A 20,622-nucleotide genomic window follows, 5' to 3' on the forward strand; every position below is an offset into this window, starting at 1 on the left:
TGTTCTCCACATGAGGACGGCTACTTGTGTTGTGGCCGAAACGTCGTGAGAATTATTTATTATGTTTTATTTTTATTATTTTATTATTTCAATTCTACGTGACTTTACCGAAAGAACCAAGAAAATTCAAACGTATTTATCCATATATGACAAATGTAACCTTTAACATTTAAACTATTATTTTAAATCAATAATATTGATGTTATTTATTACACTATGTGCAGCCCACGAGAAATAATGGAAAACAACGCATTTTTTTGCAATATAGTTCACAATGATTTTAATTGAGATGCAGGTTACAGAATAATAGAATATTGAATTTTTTATTCCCAGGGGAAGGAATGATTTTTCCCACCAGCGAACACATGGTGGGGTCAGGCGAGGGTTGTTTGTTAGATGCCACGTTTACTGTTGGTCCGGTGCAAAAGTACATTCACGTTGAACATCTAACACAGGAAAGTCGTGTTTCAAATTAAGGTTTGAGTTGAAATGCATGGATGTAGAAATAACAGCTCGTCCAACGGGTACAACAAATACTCGTTCCTGTGGGGAAACACATGAGGGGGGGGGGGGGGGAGACATTTAGTCTCTGGAAAATGGCACCCACACGTACCGATGGCTTGCTTTTGCCAATTAAATTAAAGGGCATTTTAGATGTGCAGTGGAAAGTGTGTCCAACTCCTGAGGCCGATGTAGGTGATTGAGAGGTTAACTGCTCAAGTTGTGCCAACAATGAGTCCGTGACCTCCCCCCCCCACCCCCACCCTGTACATGTCATCTTGGCTAACACAAACCCTGTTAACATCAGTTGCTTCGAGGCGACTCCTAACATCTGATCAAATTGTGGTCAGTTGTGAACATGCCACAGCTGTGTAACTGTGCGTGGGGGGAGGGTGGGGGGTGACGTCTTAGGAGCATGGCCTGGATTTTAACACCGAACAAAAAAGATAAATTGTGAAATACTTCACGGCTCAAGGTTAAATGGTAACCAGGCACAGTAGCGGGCAAGTTTAAGAGGAGGTAACCGATAAGCACGGTTGGCTATAGATGGTGCGAAAGAAGTTCAACGTACGTACGTAACTTCTGTAGCAGCAACGCCATTGTCAAGTTCCAGCCATAAATTAACCAATATGATCATATTCCGACTGCATTGTGGTAAAAGGGAAGTGCTGTGAATTTGGAGCACCAACCCAGTCTCCTTCACAGCGTGAATGGTTTTGGCACTTTAGTAGCTACTGGACAACTTCATTGGCGACCAGACGGCCCCTTCAAAACGTTGGCGTTGATGGGTTAAGTGAACGATATGGGCACACACACAGGCAGACGCAAGCACACTTCTGAGTTGATTGCAGAAGAGGAATCGTACATGTATTCTCAGGTGAGACGTGACATTCTGGAATGAAGTCACATGAGACGAAAACATGAAAGTAAAATCGTTGCTAGAAATTAAAGTTGAACAAACAAAGGTGTTTTTTTTTCGATTAACATGCAGGATTGTTATTTTTCCGTACTGATTACGTATTGTTATTACTCGAGCATATAGGTGCACTTAAAAAAATTAGTCAAAGGCTTTTCGTTGCGAAAAATCACCACAAGCATATATTTACGTCCTGAAATGCCACAAACCGTCAGTCCCTTTGATGAACGCACGAACCGATGATCCATGCTGCACAAGCAAAAACGTCTAATTTTCATCACGTGACTCCGCTCTCAATAATCCATTAAAAATACATTAAAAGCTACTTAGTACATTCACAGTTGAAAACATTGGCACGACACTTGTTGTGCCAAGATTGTACCAACAAAACATTCATCACATTGGATGCAGTCTAAGTACTTTTGTCTTAAATAACAACTTTATTCCGCGTTTCAGGCAACATCTTGGGTTAAATAAGTATGTCGGGGGTGGGAGGGGGGAGGGGTGACAAGTCCATCATGTGCAGGTGTAGAATGCCAGTGTAGCCCACTCACCACTTGCTTTTGTGAACCCATCCACCTTGGATGCACACATCGAACATTGAGACAGAGAGGCATGACCGGTGTGTGTCCAACTGATGCTAGTCGCAAAGTCGGAGAGCCCACGAGAGAGTCGTGTGGGTTACACCTGCACGTTCCGCCTACAACGCAAGATGCGGCCATTGTGATTTACGTGGGGTTTTGCTTCGAACTAACTCAGCCGTTGGGCGGGGGGTGGGGGGCAAGACATACTTGGATAAACCAGCAAACGTCCACAGGCTGAAACGTTTTAAACCGTAATCTCCATTCTAAGATCATTCGAGTTACGGGACACAACTACTTTGGCTTCTTATGCACACAGTAGGGCTGGATACCACTTCAGCCACGTCACATTAACTAGAATCCGTTGTGCAATCACAAAAAAAAACCGCATAAGTCATGCTCAAGTGCAGAATTCATGCCCAATGCCAGCTTGAAAAGAGAGATGAATTTTAACTTAGCAACAAAAGTAGGACATTGCCCACCATAATTAGCAGGCCAACGTCAACATCCACTGCAGAGGGCCTGGCCAGGATGTGCAAGGAAACAGTAACCACAAATTAATATGCAATCTATATAAATAAATACCTTAATCTGTATGTTTAAAAAAAAAACTTATAGGGTACTACCCGACCAGGTAGAAAGCTGGAATTTTGTACATGGGTAGCTTTTAGGACACAACCCACAGGGAAAAATCTGAAATTCGCGATTTTTCATTTTAAGGCCCCCAAATCTCGATTTGAAGTGCCCCAAAAACATTCAGAAACCATGAAAAATATAAAATTACGGTTTTTTTTTCGTTTGATAGACCGTTAAACAGCAAATGCAATTTAAGCGAGAACCATTGGGTTTTTGAGATATTTCAGATTCAAGCGGTTTTGAATTAAAGAAATACGCAATTCATGATGTTCAATTCTGAACAATTGGAAAACGGTAAAAGATAGGGGCTTCCTCTCGTAGATTATTAAGTTCATTAAAAGTTGTTCTTTCTAATAGAAATGATGACGGAATCTTTCAATCGAGCGGTTTCCGATGGGTACGTCTTTAAATATAAGAAGTTGATTCAAGTCGTGAACAATTTTTGTGTGGGTTATTTTACGGAAAAATACCACATTTTTGGAGTAAATTTTAGTGTCTGATCGTAGATAAAAATTGCAAAAACAATCATATCAAGTTGATTATTAAATATATTGAAAACTTTTCACTGGCGAAGACAGGCTTCATGAACTAGTCTGTTAAAAAACAGATCTCTGGACAAGATCTCTACACTACTGCCAAGCCCCTTCCAGCTACGCTGGACATTTACGCAAGTTCTTCACATGCTTGATTTAATGTCATCGTCGTCAACATCATAATTGCCGTCATTATCACAGCCATGCTTAATCCACTGCTGGTTGTAGGCCTTCACAAGTCGCTACTCCCACTCCTCTCACAAACCAAACGACAACATGTTATAAAAAAACATTTGGAAAATGGTAAAAAAAAATATTCACAAAATATAACGTAGTGCACATGAGAAGGGGAGTCATTCAAGGAGACGCACTCGCACGCAAGCTATTCACAGCGGTGCCATACAACGCTTTACACAAACTGCAGCGGTAAAGAGGTAATAACTTCACCGCACCTACGTTCGGCGACGTATCGCGCGAACGAAGTTCACCATACATACACAAACATTTACGGCTTAAATTATTAACCTCATATTAGCTGTAATATTTACGTGCTCCAACCGGTCGTTTTATTGTTTGAAGTAATTCCGGGACCTCAAGCGAACCGTATGATCTCACATGAGTGGCACAAAAAAAAGCACAAAATGTCCTCAAATTAAATGGCACAAGAGGAAGGGAGAAACAAAAAACACATCCCCTACGCTATCGAGGCCACATCAGCCCAACTTTGAAAGTCATTCTTCTTTTTGTGTATCACAGTTGCTGGGCACCGGCCCACAACTCCAAGCGGCCAGTAAAAAAAAACAACAGCACTAGTCCAGGTAGAATAGAAAAAAATTCATACATGTGTTGAATTCAGCAAGGTTGTGAGAACTTGTCAAATATACCATTGGCAGGGAATTCCAAATTAAAGCAATTCAAGGGACGCAGCCGTAATAGAAGCGTTTTGTCCTGTCGTGTGGTGGTTGAACACAGCGTAGATGAGAGGAAGCAGTCTGGTAGGCCGAGTGCTCAACAAGAATGAAGGATGATAATTGTTTTTTTACCCTTCTATCTGGAAACAAAACTGACACCTTTTTTACAAGGAGTCATGTTTGCATAGACCACAATACCTGCAGTCATAATGCAAACAAAAAACATAACTCTGATAATGTGCACTGTCCTTGAAGTTGATTTGTCCACACCCGAGACAGCTTTTCTTAGAGCCTAGTCTCACATGGGTTGGACCAGATGACGCCAAAAGGAATCAAGAAGTAAAGTTCATGGGAACATTAACCATGGTAGTAGCGATAGAAGGCGAATGACTGACTAACCGGCGAGTGACCGGAGTGAGTTCAGTGAGTGCTGGATTTTCAATCAACCCTACTGCTTTAAACTTATTTCTATCGAGCTCAGTGAAGTAGGCTTGATACAGTAAATTTAGCTGTGACGGTCCCACCTGATGACGGAGACTTGTGTTGCCTCTGAAACGTCGTGATTTACTATTTTATTTCTATTATATGATTTCCATTATTTTATTATTTATTTTTACCTACGTGACTTTACCGAAAGAACCTAAGAGTATGAATCCTTGCAGTCACGAAAACTTCAAATCTAGAAGTAGGAACGGGCTGCTCCACCAGAGACATGACAGCAGCAGGACTCCAACTTCGGGACAAATTGTGTTGTTCTACATGATGGCCAAATACAAAAAAAAAATTTAAAGGGTATTTTGAAAAAGAAGGGCGTACATTTAGCATTCGCTCCCAATTGCATTATCCCTGCTCCGACACCGACCTGCACATATCGGCTGTAGCTTGGGTTCATCGGCATGCTATAAGACACCTGCAGTCTGTGTAGACTTCTCAAGTCCCAGCCATGGTACAGACACAGACATTCACATCTACCAACCGTATCTACCAATGCCGTGCCGCGGACAGTGAGCATTATGTCCCAGTGTTGACTGATAGAGATGAATGATGGCTGGGATGCAGTAAGAAATCGTGAGGTTAGAATTGATATGCTATGACGTAAACTATAAACTAAACAATTTTTGTATTTCACCAGCTAAGGCCCACTGAGCTATATAGCTATGTTTCTGACGTGTCCTGGTCACAAATGACAAGCTCAACGTGAACATTAATAATCGTTACTTTGTTAAATATTTGTTTTACAAAACCAAAGATTTAAAAAACCCAGTAATGATAATCGTGATGTTAGAATATTTAGCAAAGCGTATGAAGCTTTTATCATGGGTCTCATATCGTCCGATGAACTGCGTGTCGGACTATCGGCATGTCGCGGCAACCCGAACTTGAAGGCGACTCGACTTCTCATCATGACCAACGCGAAGCGTGACGTTCAGCGGGGCTGTAATTGCGTGCGATCGCTAACGATGCACGCCGCTAACAACGCACGAACGCACGTGTCCAGTGACACCTCGACATATAATGAATGCACGTGATATTTATTCAGATTTCGTGATTTCGTGCATTTCGAGATTTTTGCACTGCTATCTTTTTTGTTGTCATTTTTTGCTGTTGGAACTTGCTAACAAGCCCATACTGGACATCTGTGAAAGTAGGAGCTTCACTGCTCTTGGGATTTCTACAGTCTAAATTGAGATTCTGATTCGGAAATGGGTGTATTCGATAAAGGGAGTTTCGGTATCACGAACTTTAGATTTATTACTAATATTATAAACAGAAAGCAAAACAAATAAAGCAAATTAATAAATGCACTGAAACGAATGAATAAAACATGTCGAGCTACGGTGCTGTATAAAACAATTGAATTATAATAAGTCATGGATTCTTGAGCATTACGATGTCTTGTATTGACGTCAGTTTATATATTAAACTACTGCACATTATAAAATATTATATTGTCAACATAGATTATTTTATCCTTGTTTGCAATACGAAAGGTAAGTTAAGAAGTTTTTTTAAATGAAATGGCAAGCCACGAAAGGCTGTGAACGCATCCCCGTAGCGCTAATGTTACAAGTTGTTCAACATACGAGGTTTCAACGTACGAACGAAGCTCCAGGAACGCATCTACTCCGTACGTCGAGGTATCACTGATCTGCTTCAAGTCGCAAAAACCACATTGCCACACGCACGCGCAGCGCTCGGTGTACTTCACAATGTGCCTGTTGCTTAGCCAAGTCGTGACAGGCGTTTGGTATGCATGCAAGAGTCTTCACTTCCAAGAAGTGCTCATGGGAGCCCACTTTTGCGCAGGAATGCAACGAGCTGTCGTAAAGTCTAATCCCTGAAGTGGGCTCCACTGCCGCTCTTAACTTTGCACTGCATTTTAATAATAGATGAGGTATTGCCGATGTTCAAGGGCGGCCTGGAAATGGTGTCAGGAGTGATTGATCTTTGCAAAGGGAAAACTGTTGAAGAGGAATTCCCCTGCCAGTCGCAAAGGTATTTACTTTCATCAGATTTTAATCAGGGACGTAATGCGGGCGGTGGAAATGCAAAACCTGCAGTCACGTGACAACATTCTCTCGGGAACCATTTTTGGAATTTTCGTTATTCGCCTCGAATTAACGCGTAGGTTGTGATCGTGGTTGTGCTGACGCGTTTACTAATAAGCACCACGTGGTGTTGTTTGGCTTGATGTCCGGTGTTTCACTCAGAGTATCGGGAGTATCTTCAGGAACCAGCGATACGTCGGACAACATGCCAGACAATACGCACGCCAGAGAGTGAGATTTGCCTCCGCCGCAGGAAATGGATTTCTGGAAAAGGTCCAATTCTGGTTGGGAATTCCAATTCACGTGTCAAATTCACCTTTACTGTCGGGTATTTATAAAGTTCATGGCAATGTAATCACTGTCGGCAATTTGTAAAGATCATGGCAATGTCAGCACACTTTAAAACAAATTCCATCAAGTTCGCTGGGTCCTTAATTGGGCCTTGAAATTAAATGACAATCAACAAAGTAACCGTACTGAACTGTAGATTGGCAGTCATTAATACGAGTCAGTCTTTTTGCAGACAATGTTTAAATGCAGCGCATTACACGGATCCTCTAATCGTACGGGAATAGCTTAATCGGGTCTCAAGACTCGTTATGCAGGAGAGTGTTGCTCGGGAGATTTGGCCACTTGCTCTGTGAAGAAATGTTGTCATTGCCCTATGGAAATATCAATCTGTGGAATATAACGGCTTCTTGTTAAAATAAATAATACATAACTGGAGGCCAAACACTCAACAGTCGGATGCATCGGATTCGTTATACTTACAAATAAAGGGTGAACATTTGCCGATATTTATCGCTCGACTCGATATTTAGTCCATCCCTGAAAACATGCGCATGAGCAAGCGGCACTCATCCTAAGTGGCCTTCCCAACGTTTTCGCAATTCGCAAGGCACACTTCACAGTGCACTCAGTACTACGCCTTGACATTTTGTTGGGCAAAAAAGCCATTGCCAATCATGATTTTTTTCACAAGGACAACCAAGCAACGCACATTGACATCGAAGCTCTGGGGGCTGAACAGCGGTGCCGTTTGTTGCAGATGATGACAAAAAAGTGCACGAAAAGTGCGGAATTCATTGGGATGTTGTGGTTTGACCTTTATACCAAGACAATTCAAATCCATTACTCTCAACTGGATCTGGAAAAGACTTGAAGGCAGACGGACGAGATACAGCAAGAATCGACAATCAAACTTTTAAATGTCGAGGAAACCCCACCGTAACGAAATAATAGTGGGCTGGACATCCATAAGTTCAAAACAATACACAGAAACATGACAGAAAGCACGGCGCCTCTGTGCAGTATGCAAAAACCACCAGTATTTCCTGAAGAAGTGCATTGTGGTCCTCTTGTGGAAAGTCACCATCAGTATAAATGTGAGCAAATGTGACTGACAGCAGCAGTGATGCAGTGTGTTGACAACTGTGGACCGGTTTTGTCAGAATTAGGACTCATCAGCACAGTTTAGCCACCAATCCTCAATGCTGCATTCTGCCTCTCGCTAACCATAAACAGGAGTTCCCACTTCCACACTATGAGGCCCATGAGCCAGATTTGCATAATTTCGCACGAGTGCAAATGATGTTGACATCAATGTAATAATGCTACTGGACATCGGTGAATAAAGAGCTGTATAGCTCATAGAATTTCTCCAGTGTGAATAGGTATTCTGATTCTGAATTATGTGTTTGCTATATGGCTGCACGAAACACGTACACCTCTAAAGGGAGGCAAATGTCAGGTCAAACGCCGGTGTGACTTGCGGACATCTGCCGTGTGGCGCAAATGAACGTGGGACACTACGGCACCTTGCTGGGCTTTGACGGTTGAGGTCATCTGCACGACAGCCACAGGTGCCATGAATCCTGTTCCACTCTGCAAACTTTCAAAACGACCACAATCGCGCTTAGAACGAAGCCGACAGACACAATGATGAAAACAAATGTATATGGAACAGTTTTATATATGGAGCGATTTAACAAACAAAAAAATTCGGGTAAGATTTATTCGTTAACTCACTTATAGGGGAACTCCTCTATCCGCAACCCATTTTGTCTGTAGAATCTGTGGAGTGGGTAAACATAATTATCCACCCCTCTATACATAATTATGCGGCTCTTTAAGGACTACTTAATGACGTCATTTATTAAGGACCACAGTCTCGTGTTCACCTCGCGCATTGCGGCTCGTGAAATATTGACATTTTTACTGAATTGGAAAAAAAATGCCTCTTCTTCTTACTTTGGTCACTGAGCTCTGTACCATACTGACTGGGGATCGTCTTCCTAATACCTTCAAACATTCCTATAATTATCCGTGAATACTTCCCACGGATAAGTGGAGTAAACTAGTGGACAATTCGAACTGCGATGCCGTTCCCCCACATTAGCGGGGACACGGGTTCACCCACACGGTACGTTGGTGCGCCCATTACATTTGCCTTGGTGTAAGATCCGCGTATTGAGGTCTACAATCTCAAAGGGTCACACACGTCTTGCCTCTCGTGCTCAGGGAGGTGACCAGATATCGGAGGAAACGATCGATTGGCAGACACAGCACGCTCAGTCCGTAGCAGCAATTCACCAACCCCAGTGGGACTGCACAAAAACGAGGGGGTGGGTGGCCAGCACCACGCCTGACCGCCTTTGTCTCCCCAGTGGCGAATTTTTTTTTAAAAACACCACACCATCTTCTTGGTTCTTTCGGTAAAGTCACGTAGAAGGGAAATAATAAATAATAAAAATAAAACATAATAAAATAATTCTCACGACGTTTCGGCCACAATGCAAGCAGCCGTCCTCAGGTGAAGAACAGGTCTGTCGGAAATACAGCGACTGAATGGGCACCACCATGCTTGGCAGCGTATATTTAAACTGGGTTGGAGGGGGAAGGGGCGCCTTGACAAAGGAATTTTTATTATTTCCCTTCTACGTGGCTTTACCAAAAGAACCAAGAAGATGAATTCCTGCAGTCACGAAAGCTTTAAATCGAAACACCACACCAGGTACTCATTTGAGGCTGAGTAGACCTAGATGAGGCCCAGGACTGGTTCAGATAATCGCCACTGGTGATGGCCGTGAGCGGGAATCGAACTCGGGTCACCGGGTTTGTGTAACAGCGTGCTCACCGCTACGCTACAACTCCCTAAAGACAAACATCCCCCGTATAGCCTTTGAGCAGACTATTGGGGCTAATGCCGTTAGCGAGCAGCACCTATGAAGGCCTCTCCCCACGTGGCCGTGAACACCCACACCCAATTAATATTTGTCAACACACATTCGGGTGAAAAGACAGCGCAGTTCATCTTTTGCACTTCAATCTACGTTTAGTTATTTTTAATTAGAGATGTAAAAATAAAATAGGTGACTGTGTAGCTTGGAGTTGGGGGTTGTGTGGTGGAGGGGGTGGGTTCCACACGCATGTGAGAGCGATAATCCCGCAGTGCTTACATTCTTATATTCTGGGCGTCCACCCAAAGTATGAACAGGCGGTTGCTCCGTTACCAGAAACGACAAACGAGGTTATTTGAATAACTCCACTACAGTTAATATTTGCAGGGGGGCCCCTGCTCTGATAAGAGCTTATTATGCGGAAAGATTCTGAGCATTTATCTTTTTTTTTTGCTTTTGAACAACTCAAAGGAACACAACCAGTGCGGACAGCAGAGTCACATGCAGCCCCCGTGGAGAAATATTCGACAATCTATCACCTGCGGTGGTGACCTGTGTGCGGTCACCGCGGTAACTTATTAAATGTGACCAACAAAACATTTATCTTACATAACCAGGCGATTAGAGGCCTTGAAAACATATTAGCCCCTAAGCATGGCAACCGTGGAAAAATGCGGTCGCGAAGCAGATATGTTTTTCTTAATTATACACTCAGCTGCAAATACTTTGAGCGTATATATTATTTGGGCAATGACGACCGCTTCACAGCGACGTGACTTTTGTGAATTATGTTGGGTTTTTTTATTGCTGTTGTTGTAAATACCCGATTTGCAGCCAACAGTTGCAAGAAGATAATTTTCCGCACAAATTACCGGGGGAAAACGCGGACGTCAGCAGTGCACGGGCTCAGCGGCGAGCGCGCACGATAGCATGCGAGGACTTTGAGTCACCCGAATGAAAATTCACTCTGTTCATGAACGCCTATGGCACTTATCAGAACCTGATTGGGTAAACACCGAGAAAATAAAAAACATCCCCAAAAACCCACACGCGATGGGGAAGGGTCCCCAATCACACACCCTGACAAGGAAAGAATTCGCAAAAAACCCATGCACCCTCGGCGAATTTTCTCAATGGTAGAGGTAACGGGAGACATTGGCACATTTTTTGCCACATTCAGGCGAAAAGGGGTGAAGACAACTGGCAGAACGTCAACCAGGCCCTCGCAATATCCCAGCAGTACGGCTGCATAGGTGATTGGCGGCTGTGCTCTTATCGCTCCAATGTTTTTTTCGGGTTGTACTCTGTGCTGTTTGGCACAGCGTCCCAACGTTTTGCACCACATGCTGGGAGCTGCTTCAGGGACGGACATCGCGGGGAATGACACGTGGTAGAGGGTTGTCACCTCTGAGGTACAAATCAAACACGGGACATATCATGGGAAGAAAAAATATCTGTCAATACTAACAAGGGGTAAAGTACTACATATATACACGTTGTGTTAATTGGTTTATTATTGTGGAACGTTTTCTTTTTGCATCCGAAAATATTTAGTTAACACAACAAAAAAAATGGGACAGCCACCTCAATATGAGGACAACCTTGGGAAAACCAGGACAGGTGGCAATCCCGAACGAGGCGCAACCCAAAACAACTCTTTAGATCGCAGAGCTTTCAAGCACAACGGCCAAAACCTACACAGAGGCACGACTCGCCTGAACGTGGCAGAAACCTCACAACGTGGGTCCGAACAACCGTAAAAAAAAAAAACTCGCGTGACGACAGAGCAAGGGTTACTCGGACGGCTCACATTGCTCCAGGTGCATGCGCAGGATGCCCCGTTGGTGGAGCATCCACAGCTGCTCGAACTCCTCGGGCATGGCGTGGTAGTACCAGAGAGGCGGCACGTCGTCGTAGTAGTGGTGGCTGATGGCGCGGCCGCTCAGGTCCTCGCTGAAGGGCCAGAAGCCGTAGAGGTGAACGTCCTCGCACATGCCGAGGGCGGCGCTCACCAGGAACATGCCCGTCGAGAGGCGCATCGCTCGCACGCCGTTCTCCGTCCAGAAGGTGCCCGCGCTGTGCAGGAAGCTGGGGTTGGCGAACACGGTGGTCTGGTTCTGGTGGCAGTCGTGCAGCGTGTGGTAGACCCGCAGCGACGACTCGGTGGCGGCGCGCATCGAGAAGGCCGGCATGTACACGAAGCTGTGGCCGTAGGCGCGCATGCTCTCCGAAAAGGCCCTCCTCGACCACAGCAGGTTTTGGTACCTGGAAACGATTAGGTCGGTCGTCATTGTCGTCATCATTGTCGTCATCATTGTTATCGTCGTCGTCATCGTCGCTGTCGTCGTCATCACCGTCGTCGTCGTCATCGTCGTCGTCATCGTCGCCATCATTGTTATCGTCGTCGTCATCGTCGCCGTCGTCGTCATCACCGTCGTCGTCGTCATTGTCGTCGTCATCGTCGTCATCACCGTCGTCGTCATCATCGTCATTGTCGTCATCATCGACGCTATCATCGTCATCACCATCGTCGTCATCGTCGTCGTCATCGTCGTCATCACCATCGTCATCATTGTCATTGTCGTCATCATCGACGCCATCATTGTCATCATCGGCGTCGTCATCATCGTCATTATCGTCGTCGTCATCATCATCATCGTCATCATCGTCACTGTCGTCATCATCCTCATCATCACCGTCGTTATCATCATCATTATTGTCGTCATCATCGTCCTTACTGTCGTCGTCAACGTCGTCATCATCATCATCACCGTCATTATCATCATCATTGTCATCATCGTCGTCATTGTCGTCGTCATCGTCGTCATCGTCATTATCACCGTCGTCGTCTTTGTCATTGTCGTCATTGTAATCATGGAGGTCGCCATCATCGTCATCATCATCGTCGTCATAATTTTTTTCATTGTCGTTTTCCTCATCATTTACTATTTATATACCACACTTCCCATACTATATGTCCTGCGGCGTCCTAATGCAGTGGACCACCCCGTGGCAGCTGTTGCTGTGTGGCACACAAAAAGTTACCAGACATCAGTCAAAAATAGCTTTAGAGCTTATCGGATTATTTCAGTATAAATAAATATTTGTATTCTGATTCTGAATGCAGAACAGGCCTGAGAGTGGGTCAATAATATTATTATTTTATTTTTTTATTAATTTTAATTTCATTTTTTACCTACGTGACTTTACGGAAAAAACTAAGAGTATGAATCCTTGCACTCACGAAAGCTTCAAATCTAGAATTAGCCTGCGGGTCGTGGGAGCGAAGTCGGCATGTGGTTTTCCCCTACCACTACCCCTACCCCGACCCCTACCACTACCCCTACCCCTACCACTACCCCGACCCCTACCACTACCCCGACCCCTACCACTACCCCGACCCCTACCTGACCCCTACCACTACCCCGACCCCTACCACTACCCCTGCTACTCCCTGCCACCACCACCCAGCTACGATCAGGCCTACCCCAACCCCTCCACAACCACTCCTGCCTGTCCTGTCCCCATAACTACACCGCCACTCTTAATGAACCCCACTTTATCTCAACCACTATCATGTTATTTACAATTGTTATAATTCCTGTAAAGCGCCTTGGAGAAAGGTGCGAAATAAATCCATGGAAGATAAGATAAACGCACGGCTGCTGCACCCCAATCATGAACCTCTGCGATAGGCGCTCAGCCTTGTCCATGCAATGGCAGGCGGGGAGAGCGAGGGGGGCGGTGATGGACTCACACGAATCTGTAATTTAATGACGTGTGTGTGTACAACCCTTTTGTCAATCCACTGCTGGATGACGAGGGCTTCCCCACACCACGTGGGATGTCAGGGAGTAGTTGGTTATATCTTCTTGGTTCTTTCGGTAAAGTCACGTAGAAGGGAAATAATAAAATAATGAAAATAAAACATAATAAAATCATTTTCACGACGTTTCGGCCACAACGCAAGCAGCTGTCCTCAGGTGAAGAACAGGTCTGTCGGAAAGACAGTGTCTGAATGAACACTCAGAACTCTCAGTGTTCATTCAGACGCTGTCTTTCCGACAGACCTGTTCTTCACCTGAGGACAGCTGCTTGCGTTGTGCCCGAAACGTCGTGAAAATGATTTTATTATGTTCTATTTTTATTATTTTATTATTTCCCTTCTACGTGACTTTACCGAAAGAACCAAGAAGATGAATCCCTGCTGCGGTCACGAAAGCTTTAAAGTTAAAAACGAATGTTCACAGAATGGAATTAATGTCTCGTGAGCGAAAGTGTCCATTTGCATAGTCAATAGTTCAATTCCCACAGCTGCCCCATGGCATTTTCTGTGGGGAAATTTCCACGGCCAGCCATCTGCTGTAAAGTGCATTCAACAAAGTAAAACCAATTGCAACATCGCTCACGAGAGAAGGCCATTGTGGTCTAATGTCACATCCCCAAAAACCCAAATTAGAAAGATTACCATCAATCCGTGCCCAAGAAAACCCCGGTTTGCCGAAAAGCTAAAATCTCACAATATCCCGTTTAAAAGAGATAATGGGACGGAGAACTTCCAGTTTAAATGAAGGCCATTCATTACATATACAGACACGTGCCAACAACAACAACAGCAGCTTGATCTAAATCTACAAACATTTACAAATCCCAGTGAGATGCTTCAGTGCGAGACAATCAGAGTTATAAGGACACCGTTGATGATTGCTTGTGTTGCAGTCGAAACGTCGTGAGAATGTTATTGTTTTACATTTTTATTATTTTATTGTTTCCCTTCTACGTGACTTTACCGAAAGAACCAAGAATATGAATCCCTGCAGTCACGAAAGCTTTAAATCAAAAGTACACCGTTCTTCACCATTGGTACCTCATTTGCCAGTAAAAAATATGATAATTGGTTTTTTACCCTTTTATCTGGCAACAAAACTGACACAATTTTTACGAGGAGTCATGTTTGCATAGACCACAATACCTGCAGTCATAATGCAAACAAAAAACATAACTATGATAATGTACAGTGCATACATTATCAGAGTTATGTTTTTGTTTGCATTATGACTGCAGGTATTGTGGTCTATGCAAACATGACTCTCGTAAAAAAGGGTTCAGTTTTGTTGCCAGATAAAAGGGTAAAATACACCGTTCTTGGTGCACACAACGGTGCCAACAAGGAACGACATTTTCAACGGCTAAACACAAGTGACCTCCCACCCCTCCGCCTCCTGACGTCATCGGCAATTATTTGCCCTCGAATTCGAGAGAGGCGTTGTTTACATTTCAGCGGTAGCGTCACTCGCCGTTCGTTTTAGGTGAAGGGGTCATTGTTCAGCTTCTATCGCCGACAGCGAGGCGTAAAGTGGCGTTTGCTCACTCAACGTGGCAACGGGGGGTGGGTGGGAAGTGGGCAGGGAGATGGGGGGGGGCACAAAGTCAAACGGGGCTATCAGGTCTGCCTCTGAGTCTTTGTGTGTGTGAGTGTGTGCGTCCATCCATCCCCGTGTGTCTCTCTATCGCCGTGCGTCTCTCTCTTCGTGCCTCACTCCTCTCTCCTGTGTCGGTCTCTTTGCATCCCCCATTGCCACTAAACCGTTGTTTCTCTCTTATATCAAGTGTCCAATCTTATCTCAAATGTCTAATCTTAGCTCAAGCCTCTCGTCTTATCGCAAGTCTTTCATCTTATCTCAAGTCTCCCTCTTTACCCATGGCTCTCTCCCCAATGTGTGCGAGTCCTCTCCCAGCGTTTCTCTCTCCCCGTGTATTCTCTCTCCGTGCCTCTTTCTCCCCACGTCTCTCCTTGCGTCGAGGTCAGGGGGTCGGCAGCCTGCCGCGTGCGGTGGCTCTTTAAGGACTTGCTTCGTGGCAGTTATTTATTAAGGACCCCACCGTCTCGCATTCACACGCATTGAGGCTCTTAAAATATTAAGGGCTTTTTTTTTACCGAATTCGAAAAATATGGCTCTTCTTGTTATTTTAGTTCCCGAGCCCTGGTCTAGACTCCCATTTCTCGATTTGGTCGTGTCAACGGTCTTGTTTCTGTCGCTCCTCATGTCTCTCTCTCTGTGCCTCTCTAATTCCTATGTATTTGTGTGTGTCAGAGAGTCTGTGTGTTCGTGTGTGCAGCCAAGTTATTCACGTGCAAATGTGCACGTGCTCACGTGTGCCTGTCGATGCACATGTGTGCGTATCCCTACCGGATGCATTTGCATATGCGAGTGTACGTGGAAAATATCTGAGCCTCACTTAGGTCGACTCAGCCATAAATGAGTATGGTGTGTAAACATCAGCATTGGGGAGACAAAGGACGTGGTACTGGCCAAACGCCCCCTTCTTGTGCCGTGTCGGCCGCCATATTTGCTCGCGAACAGCACTTGCCCCAAAAGTCTGTTTAAAATGCGACATGGGGAGACCTCCCTCCTGTAGTCGCTAGCATCGCGCTACTAAATTGCATCGATGATATGGGTGTTTACACCACGACAGATCAATGGCGTGGCCTTCCTGGGCTATTGAACAAGCTAAACCGGCTCAGATGGAGGGGGCTAATACACGCGAAACCCAAGCGGCTGCACCCCTCTTTCAACACAATTATGATCCATACAGATTGCATTGCCAAACTGGAGCCGTCTCCAGAAACAATGAGAATACCTAAGAGGCCTAGCTCCTCTGTATTCCCCTATATGGGGAAACCTATCTCTTCAAAATAAATAAGAAAGCCCGTAATATGGCAGGAATGGCCAAATAAAAACACAAGGCTAATTCGAGACATAGTAGACTCACAAGGAAACATTACTCATGGACAGAACACCACTTACTCGCTTCCCAATTTAATAGGTATACCCAACTCATAGCGGCCTTGCGGGATAAGGAACTACCCAGAAACCTTACTGCCCCCCAAACAACGGAGTGGCTCATGGACTCTGCTACCAAAACAAGCCTCCGTAGCATGACCGAAAACCGACAACAACCTGGTCTTCCCTTAACGGTGCCCCAGTAGCAAGTGCCGAAAGAAACAACACCTGGGCTAGTATGCAACAACATCTTCACTCGACCCGTCTCAGAGAAACACAATTTACATCTCTCCATGGCTATTACTTAACTAACTAAAGAGGCAAATTCGACAAAACATTCTAGATTTGAAGTTTCCGTGACTGTAAGGATCCATATTATTTGGTTATTTCGGTAAAGTTACTGCTATAACGCTATGGGCTCTCATGATATTGTTTTCTCCGAGACCAAGGTGCTCTGCAAGCCGTCTGGCTACCATCAAAGATTTGTTCATGAAGGCATCCAGATATATAAATATAGACATAACTTTAACCGAGATGATGGATACAAATTGAGCAATCATTGGAAAGATGTTATTAACCAAGTAAAAGTTTACTGTTCATAGTTGTTCCATCTTATTTACCGGGTACTAGTCTATTTTACCGAGTTAATTGCATCCTCAGCGTTTAGCAGTACGACTATTTTGCTTTGTGCGCCATCATCTATCTTGGCAGCGATCATGTTGCTTCTTTGCTCTCAGCGTCCCTGCAGCGCTCGCCCTCCTCTCCCCATCTGCCCCCTCCCTTCCCCCCACCCTCCCCCCTCTCTGGCTTATTTAACTGACCTAACCTTGGCATCTCTCCCACTTTAGTAAAAATGTTCTTGCTGTGGTTGTCACACCTGATGATAATTGCTTGTGTTGCAAACGAAACGCCGTGATTTATATTTATTTATTTATTTTTCGCCAAAACCTACCCCAACTGGCCACGATGCCCCCCGGCACCCCTCCAACATACAGGCATTGCCTTTTGAAAATGTCCACACATTGACGAGTTCAAATGATCACTTTGCTACTTTAACCACATTCACAAAAAAAGCATCTCACCCTCACCAGAAACGTCGCTGTTGGGGTTGAAACCTCAAGGCCTTTCCAGGGAGGCAAATACATTATTCCAAATGTTAAATGTTACGGCAAAACTCACCATTATAGCCAACTTAGGAAGAGCATGCTCCCCCCAACACTGCAGGAATGGGCCAATACATTGTCAATAAAATGGCCGCTCTAGAGCGTCTAAGTGCAAAACTAAGGGGCAGGGAGGAAGCTTACCACCAAACATGGAACCCCTTCACGACCTCACCTGCAGTGTGCATTGATTCTTAAGAGCGTTCATTGGGGCATTTAGCCCCCCCCCCCTTTCCCTCCCTCCTCCCCTGTTTCCCTTCTCCTACAGCGGTATCAGAGCTTATGAAGACGCCAGAGGTTCGTAGAGTTTATTGAAGCAGTGTATTGATACGTGCGGTTCATACAGGCGTCCATTGCACTGCAATCCGTAATGTGTTGTTCGTGCTGGTGTCAACCCACTTTCATATCTTCTTGTGTTGTGTACCTGAAATCGTTTTGTTAATAAAAAATACTTTTCGAGGAGGAAAAAAAAGGCTACATGGGGGGGGGGAGACCTTTGTTTTTCTGTTTTGTAAGTGCTCATATGTAACTTTGGACGTTTGCAAGTGTATATGTACAATCGTGTATATATGCGTGTTTGAGTTCATGCATTCACTTAAAATGCGGTTTTGAAACCAGGTTTGAGAGTTATTGTCCCAAAGGGCAAGTGTGCAAGTGATAAGAAGGGGAGATATACAACTCACCTTATTTGAATGATGCTGGGGTTGGCTGTAACTAGGTGTGTCTTTGTGCCAATGTCTGGCTCATACTGCTTTGTAATTGGGGGCAGGTTGCACCTTAAAGGACAAAAACAAATGACACACGGAAATTAATATCAGGCAACGTTCAAACTCAATGATGTATATCTGTACACCCGACATACATGAAGTATTTACAAATTTCGCATGCACGTTCATTGCCCGAGTGTATATAGCAGCGTTTAAAGAATGTTGCTTTATGAATGGTTCATGAGAAGCCCAAGTTCAATGTTTCAGAAAATCTGTGGTGACGTTCGGTAAAGGCGTAGCGTCAATTATGGTTTCAAATACAATCAAGCAATTCCTCGTTTGGCGCTGTAGGTGCGCTCCTAAAAGGTGCCTCGTTTCGCGGAAACAAAAATTCCCCATCAGAAATGCCGTAAAAGGTGGCGGGGGGGGGGTCTGCAAGATGCCACTCAGGCCGCGCAGCTCAAGGAGGTAAGAATATTGTAAGTTCATCGCCGACCGCTTTAGAAACCGCGTCGTAACGGTGCACGTGTTCCCGACGAGTTAAGAACCGTGTCGAAGCGTGGACACGCATCGCAGTGTGCACGCGCGTTAAAAACGAGGACTTACCGTGCCGTAAAAAAATTAAAGGGATTTTTTTGTTTTGTTAGAGCATATCAAATACACAGAGCATGAAGCCTGGTGCAGTGGTTGTCAGACTGGAATTGAAGTCTCAAGGTCGCCGGTTCGGTCTCCAGGCGCGGCAGTCGAAACAATCCGCGCATCGTGTAAACTTCCCTCACCTCCGTTCTCCCCACAGCATTAGAAACAGCCGCAGGTTACGTACGGTGGGGTAAAGTGTGGGTACCTCATCCGACACGTCTGGCCAGTGTGGATAAGTCGGTCAAAAAACCCTTCTGGAGAGGGCCTTCCAGAACTAACTCTTGTGGAGGCCCTTCTGCCAGCAGTGGCGTGAGCAGGTCATTTGCAGGGTCTGCACCTTTATCTTTACTTACAAACACACATGTGAAGCAATGATCAAATAAGCATACTCTCCATGTTGACTTGTACTAAAGTGTATACGTGAGCTGAATCTTAAATTGCCGCAACTTAATTAAATGCGTGAAGAGATGGAAGGGGAGTGTTGTCGACTGTACCGACCGCAGCCTGAATATATTTGATAAAATTCCGTTAGTGTTGCAGAATTAAATCCAGGCCGCGTAAGCACACCTAAATACACGAAAACAGCGCAGAGTACTTAACGAGCTGCTTAGAGTGCAGTCAAAACAATACAATTTTATTATTGCTAAATAAGTCACTCAGTGTCAAACTGTGCTACTCTTCCATATCCAACTATTTCATTAATATGGTGAACGAAGGTCTGTGTGTTTCATTGCTCACAACGCTCCACAACAACGCATCACGAACCCTCGAATTTCCCAAATCGCAAAGAATGAGACAGAGCAACTACATTGAACTGGTTAAAAAAAAATGTTGTGCACAGCCCTTGATTAATGCACTGCTGGATGAAGGCCTCCACACACTTCTCAGTCATGGAGGTGGTTTGACCATACTTCACCACGCTGGTCGATGCAGGTTGGTGCAGGAGGGGCCTTGGAAAAGTTCAGAAACACCACTGATCCTACCCATGGCTGGGAATCAAACTCGGGTTCCCAGATTTGGCGCCAGCACTCCACCGGGCTTTTATCTGGGTTAACGATCGTCCTTTCGCAGCAATAAATGAATGACAAAGTGACAATGAGCAACCGAACCGTGAACAAGTATCCCATAATCATTCACGGGTTATCCACTGGGCCTCATAGGAAAATTGCTTTTCTGGGAACGTTGGATCTTACCGGAATATGACGTCAGCCTTGTCGATGTCTTTTCCACAGCCGTGGTCCAACATGATGGCACTGTTGCCGACGATGGCGCATCTCTTCAGAAGCTTCTGACCCAGTGGCTGGTGCTGCAAATACAACAAACAAATAAAGACAAAGATCCTCCGTGTAGCATTAATAGACTGTTGGGGCAAGTGCTGTTAGCGAGCACCTATCAAGGCCGGCACGGCACACGAGGGGGTGGGTGGCCAGCATCCACACCCGGCCGCCTTTGTCTCCCTGGTGGCAATATTTGCATATTTCACGAGATACTCATTTGAAGCTGAGTCGACCTAGGGGAGGCCCAG

At 44.9% G+C, this 20,622-nt stretch overlaps 1 protein-coding gene across 1 annotated transcript in view; it reads right to left on the bottom strand.

Annotated features, from left to right (window-relative positions):
- Positions 1 to 260: 260 nt before the first annotated feature.
- Positions 261 to 20,622, bottom strand: part of ST8SIA1 (ST8 alpha-N-acetyl-neuraminide alpha-2,8-sialyltransferase 1) — a 39,435-nt gene continuing 19,073 nt past the window's right edge. Inside the window, exons 3-5 of the mRNA XM_078863622.1 lie at positions 20,291 to 20,403; positions 18,435 to 18,527; positions 261 to 12,071 (exon numbers count right to left, since the gene is read on the bottom strand). Of these exons, the coding sequence (XP_078719748.1) occupies positions 11,600 to 12,071; positions 18,435 to 18,527; positions 20,291 to 20,403 (678 nt within the window). The 3' untranslated portion in view covers positions 261 to 11,599. The remainder of the gene's footprint in view (positions 12,072 to 18,434; positions 18,528 to 20,290; positions 20,404 to 20,622) is intronic.

Source organism: Lampetra fluviatilis, chromosome 16, assembly GCF_964198595.1.
Source record: "Lampetra fluviatilis chromosome 16, kcLamFluv1.1, whole genome shotgun sequence".
Classification (NCBI taxonomy): Eukaryota; Metazoa; Chordata; class Hyperoartia; order Petromyzontiformes; family Petromyzontidae; genus Lampetra; species Lampetra fluviatilis.